The sequence below is a fragment of the Lynx canadensis genome, chromosome B4, assembly GCF_007474595.2.
Source record: "Lynx canadensis isolate LIC74 chromosome B4, mLynCan4.pri.v2, whole genome shotgun sequence".
Lineage (NCBI taxonomy): Eukaryota > Metazoa > Chordata > Mammalia > Carnivora > Felidae > Lynx > Lynx canadensis.
In genome coordinates this window covers 133690929-133714522 of record NC_044309.1, presented here as the reverse complement: position 1 = coordinate 133714522, position 23594 = coordinate 133690929, and the positions used below count along the sequence as shown (strand labels likewise).

Sequence of the window (23594 nt, the reverse complement as noted above, 5' to 3'; positions counted from 1 at the left end):
GGGGCAAGCTACTTAAACTTGCCCAGCCTCAGGTTTTCAGTAACTGCCCAGAGTTGTTGTAAAGTTAGTAGATGGGAGAGTACAGGTGTGTGGCATGGTACCTGGTGCATACAGTAGGCTGACAATACGTAGTACTATTTATAATCGCTGCTACTGTTTCTTGCATTTTAGTCAAGGGTACGTAACAATTTCTTCCTCTGAAGAAAAGACAATTTTGAGAGGTTGTTAAGCACCCAACCCTGGAGAAATGAAGGGTGTGACTGACCCAGTGACTGCAGGAAGCAAATATACCTACCACAGGAAAGACAAAGTCTTCTCCAACACCAGTAACAACACAGAGACCAGGCCAAAAGGGCTCCAAGCTTAATGAAATCACATCAAAGTCAATTTCTGAGACCAAGAACCCGACCCCATCTATTCAAAGTTTGTGTTTTTTTCCCTGCCTCCAGGAACAGAAAGCCTAAGAGACCTACTCTTCTTCTTTGACTGTCCCGGGGCTGGAGATGACTGGGTAGCCGAAGTACTCGGCTGGTCTTCCTCTTCTTTTGTTTCAGTTTTTAACTCCGTGCCTCTCTCCTCTGTTTCTGTAGGTTCCATTTTACAGTCTTCTGCTTTAGTCTGAAAGACAAGGTGAAATTTTTATTATTCCAAAGACTTGTCACCAGGAAGCAGTAAGATTACCGTCCTATTTACTCTCTCCTGTGGACAAATGCCTTTCTCATGTGGAAATCATGAAATGAGACCTAATTACCAGAATACCTTCCTGTAACAGGTTTAGTGGGGTTCCTAGACAGAGGTCCTACCCAAGTAACAGCAGCCATTGCCCTACCCTCACCTCTGGGATGTCCTCCGGCTGAGTATCTGCTGGTTCTGGTTGATCCACTTCCATCTTAGCCTCCATTTTCACTTCCTGTGAAGGCTGCTTCTCAGGAATGGTCTGAGAATTCACTTCTGTGCTGCTAGTAGATGGAGGGTTTGATACCTGCCCTTCAATGCTTACAGCTGGCTGGGAAAGCTGGACAGAAAAGAGGGGGAAAAACACAAAAGTGTGCCATGTATACAACCAGAATTCAAGCTCCGCATCAGGATGGTATGATTAACCACCTATTTTGAGGCTAGTATCATTCTATTCATTTATGGTGCTTTCGTGTACTCGGCCTATTTCGCTCCCTTGAAGTAAACTGTGCTTAAGAACAAGAGACTGAGGACTTGCAAAGGCCGACTGGCTGCTGTACCTAAGAGAGCCCGCACTGGCTGTCATTCTGTGGCAGTGTGGGAGGGATGGGGTCGTAGAGCTGACTGCCTCCGAAGAGCTCACGTTTACAGAGAAGTAGAAAGAAAAGAAGGATGACTGGCTATTTTGTTTTGCTTTGAACTTATCAGCAGGAAAAGCTGCAAATGTACAGAAGTAGAATAAAATGAACTCCCACACTCACCACGTGTTAACGGGATAACTGGTAATTTCTTTATCCTAAGTCTTCCAATAAGAAACCTCATACCGAGTAGTTAGTATTTTCAGGAGCTACCTGAATCAAAAGCTCCCTTTGTGCACTCTGCCGTTCCTCACCTATCAGAGGCTGGGATGAACCAGTTGCTTACTTATGGTGTTTTATGAAGTGGCTGTGACTCATGGGACTTCTTGGCTTACTAACAGGACAGAAACTAAAAAATTAAGTATCAGTTAACAAGTAGAAAGTTCTATGCCCTGACACAGAGAATTGGTAACGATGTAGCTATTAGATGTGAACTTGCATTTCTGCTACATACATAATGAGCCTCTCACAAGAAAGTTACAGACTGTTTCAGACCCATACTTTTCATCATCTTAGGTCATGATTTTCTAACCTTGGCTCGGACCACAGACACTCATAGATCCATGGTTTTGTTCGTTTGCTCTCAAATATTACAGGTCAGACTGTCTGAAAAAAGATTCTTTAAAATATATAAAATTTATGTGGTGTGCTAAACATACTATGGATTCTTTCTGCTTGCCACCCCACTTACATGCCTGTAAGCCTTGGAGTATAAGACAAAACACACCATGGTCAACATCGGACCTAAACAAAACCTTTGAGCTCCCTCCATGCTAGGTACTACAATGGCAAGAACAGGAAGGAAAAGAAAGTCCCTAACTACAGAGAGATTCTGGTCTAACTGGGGAGACGGCACAATACAGAATACAAACCGCACATAAATAATCTAACACTAGGGTACAGCTAGAAGGGTTCTGCCAAAACACATGTCTCTGCTTACTGGAGTCGCAGGCTGCGGAGGCAGCAGCGGTGCCGTTGGGGTGGGAACAGATGCTGCTGTACTCTGCTGTGAGAGAGGCTGCTGCTGCGGCTGGTCGGCAGAAGGGGCAGCAGGAAGTGAAGGTTGAACTTGGGGAGGGAGTTGCGTTGGTGGCGGTGTAGGTGTCTGCCTTGGAGGTGGATGGAGAGCTTGGGTCTGTGGCCCAGGCGGCATGGCTGGAGGTGTAGGAACAGGGGCTGGAATTGCTGTTGCTGGTGGCTGCTGAGCCCCTATGCTTGGGGGGTGTGGTGAGGCGTGGGGTGCGACTAGGTACTGGAGAGGGTGAATTCTGATGCAGAGCTGATTGAGGGAGAGGGGGACAGTGAATGTGGCTCCCTTGAGACCCTGGAGGCATTATAGGAGAATTCACAGGGCAGGAAGAACTGGACATCTGTGCCTGTTAAATGAGAAACAGAACAACATGACGACTCAGAACACAATGCAAGAAGTAATTACATAGGCAGCCTATATGCAATATGCTTCCACTTCAAAATATGTCAAAAATCTTGTTACTAGGGGCATGTCTTCAGATAATCCAACCAATGTAGTATTTAATTAGGTAGGCTTCAAAAAAACCCACCAGAATGGCCACAGCCACTGTAGAGGCATGGGACAGTTGAGTCCACAGTATTTTCTGCCTGGCTCTGCTCTCTTCAGTCACAGTTCTTTTGCATTAAAGTTCTAAGATTTCATTTTAAAAAGTGTATGCTACTTTAACAAATGGTTACAACTATCGACTTAATCTACTTTGTAACAATTAGTAGCATTGCTATGTCATAGTAATCTCATGTTCAGAATTCATTTTAAAAAGTGTTCGCTACTTTAACAAATGGTTACAACTATCAATTTAATCTATTTTGTTTGTAACAATTAGTAGCATTGCTATGTCATGGTAAACTCATGTTCAGAATACCATATGTCCATAATTGTTCTTATTAAAAGCTTTAAAAAAAAATCTATTTTGACCCATTATTTGTTGCCAGATCAAGAGAAGTTTCAAGGATCACAAAAACAAGTAAAAAAAACCCATCTGTGGGACATACTTGAGACACCGGTGCCTGACCGCCAGACGGAGCCAAAGGCATATTCGTTACATTCATTCCTTGTGTTGAGAACTGAGTCTGGGGAAGGAACTGGCTCTGGCTGGAAGGCTGCTGCATGCGAGGCCCATAGCCCATTGGCTGCAGAGGGGGAAAAGAATAAACACAGAGCACCAAATTGCTTCATTGTGGTTATTCTACTACAGCCAGAATCCCCAACTACTCTGGTTCTGCTGAGGGGAAGGTGGGGTAGGAAAGGGAGAAAGTGTGCAACAGTGGACTCTTATGCAAAGATAGTGGAGAACACCCTCAAAGCTGACCAAGGCCTACTCTAAAGCAATTACAGGAGGTTACACACAAACTGATTCTCCCAATACACAAATGCACCTGACAAGGTACAGAAGTAACTGCTTTTGCATATTGTTTGTTAAGTGATCATGAACTACAACTTCATGAGGTCTTTGCTCATGTCATGATATTGTAACATCACAAATTATAAGACTCCATAATCGGTACAATTAAAATCTTACAAAAGCTGTGGCTGAACTTGGTAGCATTCATGGTCTACAAATACTTGAAGACTGTTACATCTCTTTCTTTTTATTTTTGGTGAAAACATGTTTATAGTAGCTTTATTCATAATAGTCAACAACTGGAAATATTCGAAATGTCCATCAATAGCAAAGAATAAACAAATTGTGGCACACTCACAAAATGGAATACTACTCAGCAATAAAAAATGGGATTACTGGGTGGCCTGGATGGCTCAGTTGGTTAAGCATCCAACATCGGCTCAGGTCATGATCTCATGGTTTATGAGTGTGAGCCCCACGTCGGGCTCTGTGCTGACCGCTCAGAACCTGGGGCCTGCTTTGGATTTTGTGTCTCCCTCTCTCTCTCTGCCCCTCTCCCACTCACGCATTTTCTCTCAAAAATAAATGTTAAAAAAATTTTTTTAAAATGAATTATTGATATAAACAACAGTGTAGGTGAACATCAAAACCATCATGTTGTGCCAAAAAGGTCAGACACAATACAGTACATCTGAATGATCCCATTTATATGAAGTTAAGAAACAAGTAAAGCTAATCCAGGTTACAGAAATCATGGTATCCATTGTCTAAAGGGGATAGGAATTAAGTAGGAGGAGGCATGAGGGTACGCTCCAGTGGAAATGTGCTTTATCTTGAGGACTGTTACATTTCATGTCTAAAATCCCCCCCCCCCCAATACAGGCCTTTAATAGAGAAATTATGAAATACCAAAGGCCAAAAACTTCACCAAACATTAAAAAAAAAAAAAAAAGTAACAATCCTCAAGTATTTGTGGACCATGAATGCTACCAAGTTCAGCCACAGCTTTTGTATACAGCATTGGCACAACAGTAAGATATTTATCTTATAACGATAGCAGTATGGCACCAAGACATGCTAGACAACTCCAAAATGGCTCAAGGATTAGAGGCGCTAGCTAATTCTCAAAGGGCTAGGATTGGGGTTAACATGGAAAGGTGGACTGCATAAGGAGCAGTGAGATGCTCAGAGTCCCTCTTCTCCAGTGTCTAGAACCAAGCAATTGTTCCTCCATCGTTCTTGCAAAAGACAGTTTCCTACCTGGGTAGGCTGTATGTTTGATGAGCATTATAAAAGAGAGAGGACTATCAAAGTGTGCAGACTACTAAACAATGAGACTCCGGGGAAAGGTGACTGGATGCTCTTATGAGTTTTCTAGTACTAGGACTATGAATAGTACTTGGAAACAAAATTTTTTTAAGTGTTTATTTTACACAGATTATAATCAAGAGAGTTAGCTATATTGGATCCTATAATACATACACTTTAGAAACTTGGTTTTTCATTTAAGGCTGTAAACAGCTTTTATGCCAACATGTAAGTTCTGAAATTATTGCTTGTAGAGCATTACAATTTATGAATGTACCATAATTTAACCATTGTGAATCCCCTACTGCACATTCAGGATGCCACTTTTTTTTTTCCCCCAAAACAGAGTATACAAGATGCTTAACATGAATATTCTCCAAATGATATCCTTTTGGTATCTTAGTGATGATTTCTTTAGGATACATTTCTAAAAACAATTTATAGGTAAAAGAGATAGATAAAAATCAGGGATTTTAGTATTTACTGCCTGCCTAATTATGGTATATGGTTTAGTTTTTTCCTACTCCACTTTAAAAAAATAACTACCCTCAACTCCAAAACACATATATAATCATTTATTAAGTGTATAATAAAGGCCAAATACAATAGAATTAAAGATAAAAATCTGGATTAAAGTTACTCACTTATAATTAGCTATTTAAGCAACTCTAAGCATTGTTTACAAAGTACAAACAGATAAAAAGGATTTTTAAATGTTAAAGGCCAAGATAATTACCCAAAGATGTCAAACTTACTGGGTTGAGAGTTCCAGGCTGAGCTAACTGTCCATGGTGCTGAAGAGGAGAGCTTTGCCGGGGTCCAATTGGGGGCTGGGGCATACTCATCTGGCCAAATTGATTCATACCTGTGGTAAGTACAAAATATTAGATCTGAATGCCTTCATGGAATTGGAGAACTAAAGACAGAATTCTGATTCTGTGACATTTTATCAGGACAAATAAAGGAACCAGTTTTCAACTGTGAATGAATTGGTTCCATTTATAGCCACACTGTTACTTAACATAAGGTCTCTGAATAAAATTTTACAATTTAGAATAAAATCCATCTTGACCGGTTGTTTTTATTTATTTTTAATAATTTTTTTTAAGTTTATGCATTTACTATTGACACAGAGAGCACAAAAGATAGGCAGAGGTAGAGAGAGGGAGACATAAAATCTGAAGCAGGCTCCAAGCTGTCAGCACACAATCCGACAGAGAGCTCGAACCCACAGACCATTAGGTCATGACCTGAGCCAAAGTCAGACACCTAACCGACTGAGCCACCTAGGTGCCTGGAACAATTGTTTTTTTTTTTTTTTTTTTTTTAAAAAAAAATAGAAAAAAAATTTTTTTTTAGCATTTATTTATTATTGAGAGTTAGAGACAGTGCATGAGCATGGGAGGGGCAGAGAGAGAGAGGGAGACACAGAATCTGAAGCAGGCTCCAGGCTTTGAGCTGTCAGCACAAGCTTGATGCGGGGCTCAAACTCACAAACCGTGAGATCATGACCTGAGCTGAAGTTGGACGCTTAACCCACTAAGCCACCCAGGCGCCCTTGGACTGGTTGTTTTTAAATGGATGCTCGACCATTTCATGTTTTTGCCACCTGCCAGCCAAACTGTGTTCCACACCCTTCCTTTCTCCTTGGGCTCCAAATCCAAAATATGTTCTGATTTCTCAAGTAGGATACACGCTGCTGGGCTGAGGCAGGAATTAAGGTGACAAGAATAGTATTTAAAAAAAAATTTTTTTTAATCTTTATTTTTGAGAGAGATACAGAGTACAAATGGGGGAGGAGAAGAGAGAGAGGGAGACAGAATCCGAAGCAGATTCCAGGCTCTGAGCTGTCAGCACAGAGCCTGACACAGGGCTTGAACTCACACACTATGAGATCATGACCTGAGCCGAAGTCAGATGATTAACCGACTGAACCACCCAGGCGCCTCAAGAATAATTTTATAGTACACCAGAGACTGTTTTAAAAAGCCATGCTTGGGCACCTTGGTGGCTCAGTCGGTTGAGCATCTGACTCTTGATTTTGGCTCAGGTCACAATCTCACAGTCTGTGGGGTCGAGCTCCACATTGGGTTCCACGATGAGAGTGTGGAGCCTGCTTGTGATTCTCTCCCTCAAAACAAACTTTGAAAATAAAAAAGCTATGGTGAGGGGCACCTGGCTGGCTCAGTTGGTAGAGCATGGGACTCTCGATCTCAGAGTCATGAATTCAAGCCCCATGTTGGATGTTGGACGTGGAGCTTACTCTGGGGGAAAAAAAAAAAAAAAAAAAGCCATGGCTAAATAAATATATGGATTTCTTTCATAACTTACCAGGCTGTGGAGTTATCCGAGGCATCATCTGGTTTGGCACACTGCCACGGATCATAGATGGGTCAGGCAGAGGGCCATCTAGGGTAGAATAGAGAAATGGTTAGAAAATCATCTTTGGCAAGCGGCACTTTTGTTTAAAAAAAAAAAAACAAAACACAAAATATCTTTAGTAGTATCTTGAAAAATTCAGCCTGAATCTCCAAAGAATAAAGCTATGAATTTAGACAAGAACCTGAAGAAAACTGTTAGTTCTGGAATATAAGAAAAGCCTCCAAATAATTACAGTATATCCTATGCTTTCTTTCAGTGCTGACAAGAAAATAATGTAAATTCTTAACTTTAAAGAAAAGAGAAAGGCTATTATAGCATTTAATATGCTACTATTTAACTAAACTGTTTGAATTAAGTTGTTTTTGGTTGTTATGCAGGAGAATGTCTTCAACAGATAGCTACAGATTGTGTTCAGTGACCAGATTTGATTGTGTACCCCAATAATAGGTGTTTTTATGCGCACAAACCCATTGTGAACACTGACTTTAAATAATTCAGGTACTCTATTGCTCTAGATATTGTGCACACCTCTTAAATACAAAAGTAGAAAGAATTAAAAAAGACATCAAAATGTAAACACGGTTGACCCTTGACCAACATTTGAACTCTGCAAGTCCACTTACATGTGGACTTTTTTAGTAAATGTGTATTTCTTATGATTCTTTCCTGTAGCTTATTTTTCTATAGGAACACAGTATTTAACATACTTAACAGGCAAAATATGTGTTATCTGTTTGTTATCCCTAAGGCTTCTGGTCAACAGATTTTTTTGGGAGTCAAAAGTTTTATGTGGATTTTAAACTGTGCAGGGGTTGGCGCCCCTAACCCCTTGGTTGTTTAAGGGTCAACTGTATGTAATTTCTAGTATTTTCATGGATTATTTGCACATCTTCTAGCATAGACCTTCCAACTTTTCTCCACATCATCGTGTAGATCAAATAATATTTCTATAGCACCGTGGGAAAAGACAGGATGCTTGTAGTGACCCAACTCTGCCTTGGACACCTCCTGACCCAAAGTGCTACTGCACTCAAATCTCAGACACACTTGTGACGACTACGCTCTAAAGAGAAGCCTACAGTGTGCTATACTAACTAGTAACAGAAATGATCACACAACTAAGTGGGTTAGTGCAATTCAAGTTAACTAAATCCATCAAGATTTGCCACTAATATTGCTCCTAATAAAACTATAATACAGTCAAATTGAATACTGGAGAGAATTCTGAACATTTATTCATATACTCTTTTATCCACAATTGTGCAAGATTTCTAAAAATTACATATATACCCTATGTTCACTATATAAAAATTAGAGAATAGAGATAAACCTGTATACTTTTAATTTTCCACATGTATATTCATCTACACTTTATATAAAAGCAAAATTTTCACTTAATATACAAGGAACTTTTTCCCTGTCAATAACACAGATAAGTGTTGCAAGCTAAATGCCAGCAGAGACCAGGCATCTGAAACAGGGAAAAGGGAGCAACTGAGATGAAGTGGGAAAAGCACAACTATAATGATAAGCAGCCATTACTCTAGTGAGAGACTGTGGTGCTGCTGTGGGGAAGACAGGGCCAAATATGCTAGATCCTTCCATCTCTAAAGGAAACCAGGAATCTGTATATTTTTAAGTGTTTTTTTTTTTTTTTTAAGTTTATTTATTGCAAGGCGGGGCGGGGGTGGTGGTGGTGGAGAGTAGAGACAGAGGGAGACAGAATCCCAACCAGGTTCCGCATGGTCAGCGTGGAGCCCAATGTGGGGCTTGAACCCATGAACGGTGAGATCATGACCTGAGCTGAAATCCAGAGCAGGACACTTAACTGAACCACCCAGGCACCCCTATGCAAAATCTTTTCAAATACATGAAAATATTCAGATGAAAAAACAAAAACCTAATTCTACTGCCTACAGCTGGCTCACTTTCATTTACAACTATAATGCACATGATGGTTTTTACTGACTGCATGGTATAAATGTGCAATGAAACCTACTGTGGGCCCAGGAGGCAGCTCTTAAATTTTATCATAAGGGGGGCACCTGGGTGGCTCGGTCAGTTGGGCGACTGACTTCAGCTCAAGTCATGATCTCACAGTTCATGAGTTCAAGCCCTGTGTCAGGCTCTGTGCTGACAGCTCAGAGCTTGGAGCCTGCTTCGGATTCTGTGTCTCCCCCTCTCTCTGCCCCTCCCCTGGCTCATGCTCTATGTCTGTCTCTCAATAATAAATAGATGTTAAAAATAAAAAAACTCTGAAAAAATTTTATCATAAGGAACATATGATGAACATCTGAAGAACATTTTGATGACAATTTTTATTTAGATAAAAAATATGTATATATACATATACATATGAAACCATTAATTAAAATGTTTATCATTCACATCTAGATAAATACCCCAAGGCAAAATACACACCTAGATTGAACAAATTCCTTATAACACACAACACTAAATATATCCAAGTAAGCCTATCACAACCCCCTACCCCCCCCCCAAGCAACCAATATTAACAAATTAGCATTGGGGCACCTGGTTGTCTCAGTTAAGCATCCAACTCTTGATTTTGGCTCAGGTCATGATCTCATGGTTCATGAGATCAAGTCACACACTGGGTTCTGGGATGAGTGTGGGGCCTGCCTGGGATTTTCTCTCTCTCTACACACACACACACACACACACACACACACACACACTGCTGGTGCATGTGCTCTCTCAAAAAACAAAAAACAGCCCCTCCTCCCGTCCAACCACACAGATAATATACATACTTGTCAACTCTCAAAGTTTTTATGTTTGAAAAAAAAAAAATTGAGAAGTCAGCCACTTATTCAACCTCATTAATAATTAGGTTCATCATTTTCACATTACATATAATGTATATTGCTTATATTCACTTATTATAAACATCTTTCCAGGCCAATACAAATACCTACCATAGCCACCCTTTGATTATATAATGCATGCCCTTTGCAAACAAAACAAACTTTACAGAAATATAAAAATTGTAAAGTTCAAGTCTTCTATATTCCTTCCTCTTACCCGTAATCATTTTCTCATGCAAATATACAAATGAGATAGAAATAAATCATACTCAGTATATCACATTAAATGAGTATGAAAACTGTGATATAATTGGTATTACATTCCATTAGTTTCAAGCGTACATGATTTGATATTTATGTGTTACAAAAGATGACCACAGTACGTCTTTGTCAAGTTTTTTTTTCTTGTGATGAGAACTTTTAAGATACACTTTTATCAAGTTTCAAATGCCCAATACAGTATTATTTTTTTATTAAAAACATTAAAAAATTTTTTTTAATGTTTACTTTTGAGAGACCGAGCACAAGTGCGGGAGGAGCAAGAGAGAGACACACACAAAATCCAAAGCAGGCACCAGGCTCTGAGCTGTCAGCAGAGCCCGATGTGGGGTTTGAGCCCACGAGCCACAACATCATGACCTGACGCTTAACCAACTGAGCCACCCAGGTGCCCCTAAGGTATTATTAACTACAGTCACCATGTTGTATATTACACATCCTCAGGAGTTATTTATAACTGCAAGTTTGAACCTTTTGATCTCTTTTACATATTTCAGCCACCCCATACCGCTGCCATCCCTCCCCGCCCCTGCCTCTGGCAACCACCAAACTGTTATCTAGAAACTCATTTTTTTAAAGATTCCAAATTCTAGGGAAATCATATGCTATGTCTTTTTGACTGATTTCACTTAGCATAATGCTCTCAAATTCCATCCATGTTGGGGCGCCTGGGTGGCTCAGTCGGTTAAGCGGCTGACTTCATCTCAGGTCATGATCTCACGGTCCGTGAGTTCGAGCCCCGCGTCGGGCTCTGTGCTGACAGCTCAGAGCCTGGAGCCTGTTTCAGATTCTGTGTCTCCCTCTCTCTCTGCCCCTCCCCTGTTCATGCTCTGTCTCTCTCTGTCTCAAAAATAAATAAACGTTAAAAAAATAATAATAAAAAAAAACTCCATCCATGTCACAAATGGCAAGACTTCCTTCTTTTTTATGACTGAATAGTACTCTGGGTGTGTGTGTGTGCCTGAGCACACATTTTCTTGATCGATGGATATATCTTGGCTATTGTAAATAATGCTGCAATGAACATGGGGGTGCATATATGTTTACCTTATTAAACTAGTTTCTTCCTTATGGTGCATTTTGGGCTTTTTAACCTAATCAAATTAATCATTCCTTTTCTTTATAGTTTGATTTTATTTTCTGGATGTTTCATCATCTACTTTAAGACAGCGATGAGCTAGGTTTGGTTGGGCAATTGTCTTTTCTTTCAAGAAAACTTTCTTCTATTACTTTTTAATTACAATTTTCTTTATTTAACATATCTTAACGATTTACAGCAGACTGGGAAGACGAAATGCCGGGGTGGGGGGTGGGGGGTGGGAGGGTTGACTCCTGATTCTGCCATTCACTAACTGTGTGACCATAGCAAGTTAGGCAACCTTTCTATGCCTTAGTTTCTTACTGGTAAAATGGGGATAATAGTACCTAACATTGGGTTTCCGAATCTCTCAATTTTTTTTCTACATATCTATCATCTCTCTACTTTTTTAATTTTTTTTTTAACGTTTATTTATTTTTGAGACAGAGAGAGACAGAGCATGAACAGGGGAGGGGCAGAGAGAGAGGGAGACACAGAATCTGAAACAGGCTCCAGGCTCTGAGCTGTCAGCACAGAGCCCGACGCGGGGCTCGAACTCACGGACCGTGAGATCATGACCTGAGCCGAAGTCGGCCGCCCAACCGACTGAGCCACCCAGGCGCCCCATCTACTGACTTTTTTTAAAAAAATGTTTATTTTTGAGAGGCAGACAGAGTACGAAGGGGTGAGGGCAGAAAGAGAGAGGGAGACACAGAATCTGAAGCAGGCTTCAGGCTCTGAACTGTCTGCATGGAGCCCGACGTGGGGCTCGATCTCACGAACTGAGATCATCACTTGAGCTGAAGTCAGACACTTAACTGACTGAGCCACCCAGGTGCCCGATTTTTTTCTTCTTAATTTAAGATCTAAGACCCAATGTGGGGACTTAAACTCATGACCCTGAGATCAACAGTCACATGCTGCTCCGAATGAGCTAGCCAGGCACCTCATATTTAGTATCTTTTTAAGCCGTTTTTTAATTCTTATCTTCTGTGTTTTGTTATTGCTAATCTGGTTTTAAACTCAGTCAACTCTCCCATTTCGTTTTCCATCCCCTGCTGTCTTTTTATGTCTGTGTATAGTAATTTTTTCTTTTGAAAATTTCCTTTTTCTGTAATAACTCTCCCTTGCAGTTGTAATTATCTACATGGACCACAGAAGGAATTCCTTTATCTCTGTATAGGGAGCGATCCCCTCAGGGTGTGTGTGTGCTATGTGCTCAAGAGGGTAGGTGGTATTACCTCAGAGGGGTTTCTCTGGCAGCCACACCTTGCCCTTCACCTTTAAGTGGAGGGTTCCAGATGGTTGGTTAAATCTGTTCAATCTTTCAACTGCCTGGGTAAAAGGGGGATGCTCTGGAGAAGCCTCAAAATATTCTATTGTATAGTGTATGGTTACTTTAGCAGTGCAATACTGGAGGCACTTTTAGGATGTTTCTAAACATCCTGTCGGATGTTTCAATAGTATAAATTACGTTACTGTGAATATTTCTACGCAACTGTACATTACTTTGTATTTCTAGAAATGTAACAACTGGATTTAAGGTAATGAAAAAAACATTTAAATTCTTACCAACAGCATATTCCAGAACCATGTTACCATACAGTCATTAACACCCACTCTAACCTTTAGAGACGCCAAAAGGTCATATTGATTTTACTTGTTCTTTCCTTTTCCCATTTTTCATCTTTCCCCCCAAGTCATATACTAAGGAAATTATACCTTTAACACTGAAAATACTTTCCTTGGTTTGTCTATTAATTACACTTATGGTATCTTCTGTTGTCATTTTTTTTTCCTCAAAACTTCTAGGCAGTATCTAAAGACGTTTCTTGTTTTATTTTACATTTTCTTCTATACATTCTGTGTGCTACTTTCAATTTTTAGCTTAAAATTTAAAACTTCTCATTCTTCTACAATCTGCATATGGGATAGGGTGGGGATCTCATTCTACAAAAGGCCAGATTTAGTATAAGCTAAAGGTCAACATATCCTTAGGGCTATTCAGTTCCACTAACATTGGTTCCTGCCTGCACCCCTACCACACTGCTTCCACCCCCACGAGACTACAATTTAGTATCTGTAGACGTTAAACTTGGCTCCAATTTCTCCAGACAAAAACCAGAAAACGAACTCCAGAAAGCTCTACTGCACCCAAGTGTCTCAGGTTTGCCCACCTGTCTCTATACCTTAGGTGCTGTCCTGGTTTAGACCATCAGCACTGAATCACTTTTGACTTTCTTGTTTTTTGAACATCTGCTCTCCTACCTACTCAAACACAGCTGCTTTTCCTTTGTCAGTGGGCCTCCTGTACACTCTTTCTCTGCCAGAGATGCTGTTCCTCTTCTCAATCTTCTCCCACCATGGCCCAATGAGAACACTGCAGTTAACAAACGGAGCTGCTAAAGGCAAGTGGCAACCAGCAGTTCTCCATTTTACTACTTTGAGGCCTGAGGGAGATGAATTTTGAGCCCACCAAAATCCTGCATGGTTGGTACCTATTCACTCAGCTTGGCACTATCTACAGGTAATCGGCTTTCCCTGACTCAAGCTATACAGAATTTCTGCTATCATAGCCTTTCTCACATCATTTAATATAGCCTGTGTTCTTCCTCATCACTGTGTACCTAACTCCTTATGTCACTGCTTGAAACCTTGTCATCAGTCAGTGAATAAGGCAATGCATAATCATCTTGGCTATCTGGTTAATTCACTAAGTTGAGAAGGCTGCTATACCAGAATACTAAAACTGTCAAGATGAATTTTTATTTTTATTTATTAATTTTTTTTAATGTTTATTCATTTTTGAGAGACACAGCATGAGCAGGGAAGGGGCAGCGAGATGAGAGAGAGAGAGAGAGAGAGAGAGAGAGAGAGAGAGAGAGAGACACACAGAATCTAAAGCAGGCTCCAGGCTCTGAGCTGTCAGCACAGAGCCTGACACGGGGCTCGAACCCACAAACTGTGAGATCATGACCCGAGCTGAAGTCGGACACTCAACCGACTGAGCCGCCCAGGCGCCCCTCAAGATGAATTTTAAATGCTTCTAGGGGCGGCACCCGGGTGGCTCAGTCGGTTAAGCATGTGACTTCAGCTCAGGTCATGATCTTGCGGTTCATGAGTTTGAGCCCTGCATCAGGCTCTGTGCTTACAGCTCAGAGCTTGTAGCCTGCTGTGGACTCTGGTCTCCCTTTCCCTCTGCCCTGCCCTGTTGACACTCTGTCTCTCAAATATTAACAAAAATTAAATGCTTCTGAAAAAAGTTCTTAGCCTTCAAACATACTGTATCAAGAAGAAAGTGTGACAATGTTAAGGAACACAGTGTTGATCATTTGTTTAGGATGTATGAAAGCTGGTGGGGCCTCTGAACCTGTTCAGCACTGGCTGCCTACCAAATATAAGTCCATATAAGCCTGTAGGCTACCATTTTCTAGGCGTTCATTCAGAGAGAAGAGTATCTTGGGCTTCTAAAAATGATGCCAGATGATCAAAACATGTTAAGCACTATGACCAGAATCTTAAACATACTGTTTAATCACTGCTCTTATAAAGGGTTGAATTATTTTCTTTGCAAAGGCAAAAAAGGGTCATCAATAACTCTAGAAAAGTTATGCAAGCTAATGCAAATTAGTGACTTTGGCTAGAAAACCTTTTATTACCATTTTCTTCCCCAAAACAGCTATAATGAAAAGCACTTACTGGAAGTCATTCCTGGTTGTGGCTGCCCCATATTAGGCCCTGGATTCATAGAAACTGGTTACCATGCCTGCAGCACTTGGTAGCATGTTTTGTTTCTGTAGTCTAGTCCTTCGTTTTTTCTTCTAGTTCTTTCTGGATCTTATAGATTTTCTCAGCTAGCAGGTGGTAGTATTCGGCCTTTTTGAATTTTGAAATAAAACACAGATAAGAAAAAAGAGGAATTACTATTAGGTAACAGAAAAAATGAACAGATATTAGCTTCATTTACAGATATAAGGAGAAACCCAAAGAGGGGAAAAATCTATTCCCCTTTTAAAAGTTTTTATTTTAATTCCAGTTAGTTAATATACAGTGTTATATTAATTTCAAGTGTACAATGTAGTGATCCAATACTTCATATGTCACCTGGTGCTCATCACAAGTGCATACCTTAGTCCGCAACATCTATTTCACCCATCCTCCCCACCCCCGCTTCTCCTCTGATATAACCACCATAAAAATCTACTTTCTTAGATCATCCCAGATGTGAGTTCATGTTTGGAATCATCATGTGAAAAAGCAGCTTTGTGATGAAGCTACATAGTAAAGCATGACCTCTCAAAGTAGGTTAATGAAATATATGCTGGCGATTTATGGCACATGCAAGAATATGCTACATTTTGGAAAAGTGCCAACTTAGAGAAGAATGTTCAAACTGATATAGAGAAAATGGAATACTACTTGAGATGAACATACTAAGCAGCTGATCACCATTATTCTAGTGAAAATAGCACAGAGCTGGTAACAGCTCAACCACTTTGAAGTTGACAGAAGGACAACCCAGATAAAGTGCCACACGAGTACACTGGATTATTAAGAGGAAAAACGTAAGATTCTTGATGACATACGCCTGAAGAAATTGCTTTGTTATCTTGACTGTGCAGTGAAAACTAAGGACAGCTGAAGGGTATCCTCTAAAGTACGGTATTGTTTGTACATGTACGAAAAGAAACAAACAACTAGGATAGGTCTATTTCTGACTTATGTAGAAAAATAGATACTCACCCGATTATTTGCAGATTCGTACATGTCTCCTTCACTTTCCGGGCATATGCAACCAAGTTTTTCCATCCGTCTGTCTTTTAAAGCAGCAGGATCCGGAGTAGGAAATATGGCTTGAACTCTGGAAACAGAAAATTCTACCACTATTATATCATGTCAACTTTTCATTCTTGTCATGGAAACGTCCAGTACTTTAAACTTTTTCCTGGTTAGTACTTTCTCATTTCTGTGCAATGTACACATTATGTAAAACAAAAAATGGTGGATGTGCTCAAATATTAAATGATACAGAGCAAATGAAATGGTCTCTGTGGTAAACAAAGGGTCTCCCCAATCAGAACATAAAAAAATGACACCATAATAACCCCCTCTGGTTCCTGTCATGCTAACATAGGAGCAAAAAAATTATACTCTGCTATTTGCATAAAGGAAGTGAGGAAACCTGACCTTTCTCATTGTTTTAAGTAGAGCGACCTTCAGATCCTTCTACTCTCAATTTATTCAGCTTAATAAAACCTAATAATCACCACAAAATCTTTCAAGACCAAAAACTTCAAGTGGAAGGGGCAGAAATGCATAACGATTCTGCCAAATTCAGTGTCTTTTACTTTCTAACAGTTCCCTACAAAATGTTTGGCACTAGGGTTCCTGAAGATTTGACCAATACTTTTCCAGCCTCTAATTTTATTATTTGGAGATTTCGTGTTCACTTGTGTAGGACTTGAAGAAAACCAGGTGGGAAGAAATAAATGAAAGTTTAGAAGAATATTTTGAGTTGGTAAAATTTCGCAAGCATATAATGTCAAGTCAGATGATCGATCCCAAATAATCCATTGTCTAATATGAGAGAACAGGTGCTAAACAACTGGAGTATCACAAAATAAGTTTGCTTTGCTTATTCCTTTTAATTCATTTTATTAAAATCATAGGGTTTTCTTGTCAAATTCCACTTCTGGTACCACTGATTTTGAATTTCTAAACGAAAGTCAAATGTAACTGGTATGCTAATGTAATATAAAAATTAGTTTAGATAAAAAATAGACCACACAGCTCTAAGCCAATAAAAAATATGGATGGACTGAAAGAGACCCTTCTATTAAGTGGAGAAAAAAATGAAAAAAGACTGCTTTCCCCGAGGAGAAAAATGCTGGATGTCACTCAAAGTGCAAGTTCCATAGCAATGAGCAAGGTTCAAGCTCTGTTTTTTTTATAATATCGGGCACATTACATTTTACTGCTATCGCTTTCTCCTCCTTCACCTGCCAAGACCTCTTTAAAGAAGAGGGTGGCTGAATGGCTGGCATCCATCAACTCCATAACAAACAATACAGAGGTATCTCACCAACTACTGACATGCACATCCGGAGGGCCAGAAGACCATAGAGGAGCCACTCTACCAGGTTAAACTTGTCAACATCATAAAAGCTTCAATAGGGATAAAGGAAAAGAGTGTTGCCACCACCATATTCTAAAGAGCTGAGAGAGACCTGGTTTTCCTTTTAAAATTTGACTTTTGCAAAGGCAGTGACACTAAAACGAGTAATTTTTATGTAATATATTGAAAACTGCCACTAGGTAAAATAGTTCACACACTGTTAAAGCCATAATACTCCTACAAATGATGGTGGAAAGGCTCAGAAGCAGAACAAGCAGCAAGACAGTCACAGGAGCAGAAGCATTGCAGCAATAGCCAGACTACAGAAAAATCAATAATACTCCTCTTGTGGTTAAGTGCCTGGCAGATCGGTACCATGTTGACATGGTAACTCTCTATGAATAAGACATGCCTATAATCTTACAGTTTGTGAACAAGATGATTTCGAAGATCCTGAGTAATATCTTCATGCCACTGTTTCCGAATTCCAGTATTAGATGGTTGAGCTGCTGTTGGCATAGGACCTAGGGAGGCCACACTGGCATTTTCACTCATCATTGGGCTTTAAAAAGATATTGTGAAATAGTTTTAGTGAAGAAGGCAGGACAAAAAAGATCTCATTTAAAGCAGAGCTGACAGTGATTACTACAATGGGTCCAACATACTATGACAAATTTCTTTACATCAAGGAATCTAGGGGAAATTGTGTGTGTGTGTGTGTGTGTGTGTGTGTTTGTGTTTGTATGAGGCAGAGTTAACCCACAACACTTCATCATGTGGAGGGGAGGAGGAAGTCTTGGGTTTAGAAGACTTACGTGTTATGTTGTAAGACTAAACTTATTTTGACACAGCTTATCCCAGGGAATCACTGGTAATGGATTAATTCTTACCAATGGGATAGAGCAAACTCATTTTTTTTAAGCAACTGCACACTTGCAACTTCCTACTATATTCGGGGAAGGTACTGATCACCCATTGATACAATTTCACATAAGATTGTAGAAAGCCAAAAGTATGACCTCCAATATACTACTTGTCTTTATCCATCAAGGATGGCTTCAAATCAGGGGGAAAAAAACAAAAACAAAAACAAAAAACAGAAAAGGAATTTGAACAGGAGTATGAAACATGACACAGGGCAAATATCAAGAAAAAAAAACTTACTTTTGAGAATTTATGGCTGAATGCAACATTGAGTCAGAAAGAAGATTCGATGTTTGAACCCCTACACCTCCATTTACTCCCATAGGACTAGCACCTAGGACAAAACAAAAAACGAGATTGAATATTTTAAATACCAATACCAAAAAGAAAGAAAAGCTATAAAAGTACTAGAAGAACTTATCACAATAAATTTGTATCCTTTCAAACACCCAAAACCCAGAAGCCATAAGGACAAGATTTAGAAACTGGATGAGCAAAACCTAAAACCGCAACCGTTTAAGTAACTATATATGCACATATCCTTTCTTAAGCACAACTTACGCGAGGACATAGGGAACCTAAGTGCGATGATCCCTGGAGACTGGAATCAAAGACTGTGTTTGGTAAAACATTTTGAATACTCCTTCAAACTGCCCTGAATAGTTCTATGTGCATACATTACCTCTTCAATTAGCAATTTTATTGAATAGTCTAATTCTTTAAAAACAAAAACAGCAATATTGACACTAACCTAGATTTTCATGCGGTTAAAAAACTCTTCTAAAATACACAATTCTATTAATATACCTCTCAAGGTATGTTAGTTAAAAACAAGGAAACAAACAAAACTTCCCACTAAATGCCAACAGTTGGCTAGATCTATAAACATTTAATGGAGAAAAATGCTGTTGCTTTCCTTCACGTTTCCTAAATAGTAAGGCACAAATTTGCTTCTGATAGCATCAGCCTAGCTCTGAAATGTAGTTACTGGAAATGGTCTTCTAAAACAGAATTGTATTGTTCCTAATTCTGTATTTGTCGATGTAAATACTCCATGTGTAAACACTCCTTTTCAGCGAAACTATATACCTATAACATTGATTCGCTTTACTGATGGCAACCATATGAAGAGGTGAAAGAAAAACTGATTATAATGTACACCAATTTGCTTATCTCGTTGCCTTCTGATGGCACATGAAAACAGCAAAACATTCTCTCTGAAGTCTCCAGGTTCATCTAATATTTGGCATTGACTCTAAGAAATGGCTCAACCATAACCTGAAAAGGAATACCCTTACACCGGCCTGTATTTAAGATCCTAAGAGGGAGCATTCCCTTGAGAATACAAAAATGATGGAAGTCAGAAATTATTGGCACTGCCAGAGAAGAAGTCAGAAAGAAAAAAAAGGAATCATTAACACCTAAAACTCATCAAGAATACATTTTTGGGGGTGCCTGGATGGCTCAAGTCAGTTAAGTGTCCGACTCTTGATTTTGGCTCAGGTCATGATCTCATGGTTCGTGAGTTCAAATCCCACAAGCCCGGGAGTCTGTGCTAAAGGCACAGAGACTGCTTGGGATTTTCTCCCTGCCCTCCCCTGCCACTCTTAAAATAAACAAACAAACTTAGGGGAAAAAACACGTGTTTTTTGTTTTCTAAGCCCTGGGAGGAATCTCATACTAATAAGACCTTTATAGAGTAGGTGAATTCAGTAGGTACTAGAAGATTAAGAACATGGTCAAATACAGTCAAGGAAGTCTTATAGTAAAAAATTCTAATTTAGGGCTCCAGAAAGGATTCTCTCTTCTTGCTACAGAATCTCTATAACCTGATATATGTTAACAGATCCTGTAGTTCTGTCTACTTAATGCCCATCCAAACTAGAGAGGTCTCAAAGTAGAGGCCATGCCCTTTCCTATGCCCACCCCCGCCCCCAGCACATGGCATATCTGAATGAATGCTATTTCTCATTTATTCAAATATCCGCATCAATCAAAGTACCTCCAATTTATAACTGAGAACGTTCCAGCATTACAGCTAGGTCTGCCACAATGGGTGTTGTATCCATACTACCAAGTTGTTACTATGAATGGGTCTTGGTATGCTTATAAGCATTAGTATAAATGTTTGCTTAGGGTACTTCATCCTATTCAGTACTCCACACCTCAGGTAAAGATGGTATGATACAGACCCATAAACATAAATACTACTTTTTCTAAACATCCAACAACCTGGGAAAACAAACTAGCACTCATATCTACCAAACAGGTGAGATATGAGACCTTGAGAAGAGAGTACATAACAAAACCCAGGAGTTCTTGACAGTAATAGGGCCAGAATTTCCATAACATAGTTGAAAGATAGCTAACCAATAATGTGAAGGTCAGTAATAAACAAAAGAATAGGCCAGCTAAAGGCAAACAAAAAATCCTAAGACATTTTTATGCTGAAATTATTAAAGCCTGATCACATACACACAACCATACATTGGCATATTCATCCAAGAGTGTTTAATCTGGATTTTAATTATAAGGATCGCTTCTCAGCCTTTTGGCTAAGATCAAGTGTGGATTTAATTATAAGGAAACAATCAGACTAATTCAAATTATAGGACAATCTACAGTGTTCACCGAAAGTCAATGTGTGGTGAACAAAGAGAAGGAAGATGACTTCTAGATTAGAGACAAAAAGCACGTACAAACTGAATGGAAAAGCCCTGAATGACTGTGGGGGACAATTGGAGAAATTAAATATAGACTGTACATTAGATGACATTATTAACAATATTAAATTGTGTAGGCACAGTAACAGCACTGTGGTTATGGAGAAGAATGTCCTTATTCTTAGGAAATACATGCTAAACTAGCAGTCAAGTGTCAGGATATCTCGAGTACATGAAGAAATAAAGCAAAAGTGGCAAAATGTTGAAATAAGTAAATCTAGGTAAAAGGTATGCATAATGAACCAGAATCAAGACTTGGATTTCAACCAACTGAGCCACCCAGGCACGCCACAAAAAGTGTTATTATGTTCCAATTTCCTGACGAGTTTTCCCCTCAATTTCTAATTATATATCCAATCTGCCCTCTTGGTAGGATCCCCAACAATACTTAGCATTAAAATAATATGGGTGAGGGCGCCTGGGTGGCTCACTCAGTCAGTTAAGCGTCCAACTCTTGGTTTCGGCTCAGGTCATGATCTCGCTCACAGTTTCGTGGGTTCAAGCCTGCAATGGGCTCTACACTGGCAGCATGGAGCCCGTTGGGATTCTCTCTGCCCCTCCCACTCATGCTCTGTCTCTCTCAAAATAAATAAACAGGGGTGCCTGGGTGGCTCTGTGAAGTGTCTGACTTCAGCTTAGGTCATAATCTCACAGTTCATGGGATGGAGCCTGATGCGGGGCTCCATGCTAATGGAGCACAGAACTTGCTTCAGATTCTGTGTCTCCCTCTCTCTCTGCCCCTCTCTTGCTTGTGCTCTCTTTTGAAAATAATAAATGAACTTATTTAAAGTTCATTTAAATAAATGAAAATAAATAAATGAACTTTAAAAAAAAGTATGTGTGTATATATGTGTGTGTGTATGTATATATATACGTATATATACGTTGTGGTGTGTGCGCGTATATATATATCTATATATCTATATATATATACGCGCACACACACAGCACTAACCATTTGGAGTCCAATCTTTGCAAAACATAAAAGATAAACATTTACGTTGCTGAGTACATGGAAATATACTCAAGTAAATTGGCTTTTGTTTACAAATGTGATAAAAATCTTACACTGTTAGGGGACACAACATAGTCCCGTTTGTGGATATAGTCTACCACATCAGGTTGGAACCTAAAATATCCTAAAATAAAACACCATTAGTGGAAGAAAACAGAAGTGAAAAAAGCTTGTTTTAGTATTTTAAAATCATGACACAATCAAAAATTAAGAAAATACAGTTAACGCTAATTTGAGTATTGAACCATGTATTTCTTTGATAATATGGCACTAGGCTAAGGCCAAGATGCAACTTGAGTTACATTTCTGATCATCATCAAAATTTTTATATTCCTAAGTAAAATCCATTATAAACTCTAATAATAACAGAAGCCTTAAAGGATCACTTTAAAATACCCAATAAAACAATTTATAGTAATAACCTTTAGTGCAAACATCACTCACAAGTATAAAGTTTGGTTAAAACTAATTTCATACGATTTTGGTGTGAAGTGAAAAAGCAGTCCCACATTCATAATATGCAATAAAATACTTTTTTAAAACTCTCTTAAAGACTGTGGAGAAAATTACATGTCCTAATCATGGTGATTCCATTTTGATATTCAGTTCTTTTTACTCTCTAAGTTTTAGGGAACTCAAAAATATGAAAACAGAGGGCCACCCTTCAACATAAACACACAGATTATTAAAAAAAAAAAATTTTAGTGTTTATTTTTGAGAAGAGAGAGAGAGAGAGAGAGAGTGAGCAAGGGAGGGGCAGAGAGAGAGGGGGAGACATAGAATCCGAAAGCAGGCTCCAGGCTCTGAGCTGTCAGCACAGGAGCCTGATGCGGGGTTGAACCACAAACTGTGAGATTATGACCTGAGGTGACGTCGGATGCTTAACCGACTGAGCCACTCAGGCATCCCACAAGATTATTTTTAAAAGGGCTTTCATATATGGGGCGCCTGGGTGGCTTGGTAGGTTAAGCATCCATTCTCTAGTTTTCCTATATCCCTCTGTCTCTCTGCCTCTACCCTACTGATGGGCGCTTGCTTGCTTGCTCTTCAAAATAATAAAAAATAAATAAAAATAACATAAATAAAAGGGCTTTCATATGAAAGAAAAACACTTCATATGTAAGTCTTTGCCTATCTGGGTGGGCCTGATGAATAGAAAGCATGAGGCTATATATAACATGCCAGAAAGAGAGTGTATTCATATTAGTTTTTTAATATGGATTGAATACAACAAAAGAAATAAATGAGGTATCTAGA

The 23594-nt window shown here is 39.4% G+C and overlaps 1 protein-coding gene across 1 annotated transcript in view; it reads right to left on the bottom strand.

The window, feature by feature from the left end:
- EP300 (E1A binding protein p300) overlaps nt 1-23594 on the bottom strand; it is an 82467-nt gene that overhangs the window by 23986 nt on the left and 34887 nt on the right. Inside the window, 13 exon segments of the mRNA XM_030320751.1 lie at nt 474-618; nt 836-1015; nt 2254-2547; nt 2549-2689; nt 3336-3473; nt 5749-5858; nt 7325-7402; nt 15260-15317; nt 15319-15375; nt 15377-15436; nt 16304-16421; nt 18100-18237; nt 18840-18933. Of these exon segments, the coding sequence (XP_030176611.1) occupies nt 474-618; nt 836-1015; nt 2254-2547; nt 2549-2689; nt 3336-3473; nt 5749-5858; nt 7325-7402; nt 15260-15317; nt 15319-15375; nt 15377-15436; nt 16304-16421; nt 18100-18237; nt 18840-18933 (1611 nt within the window).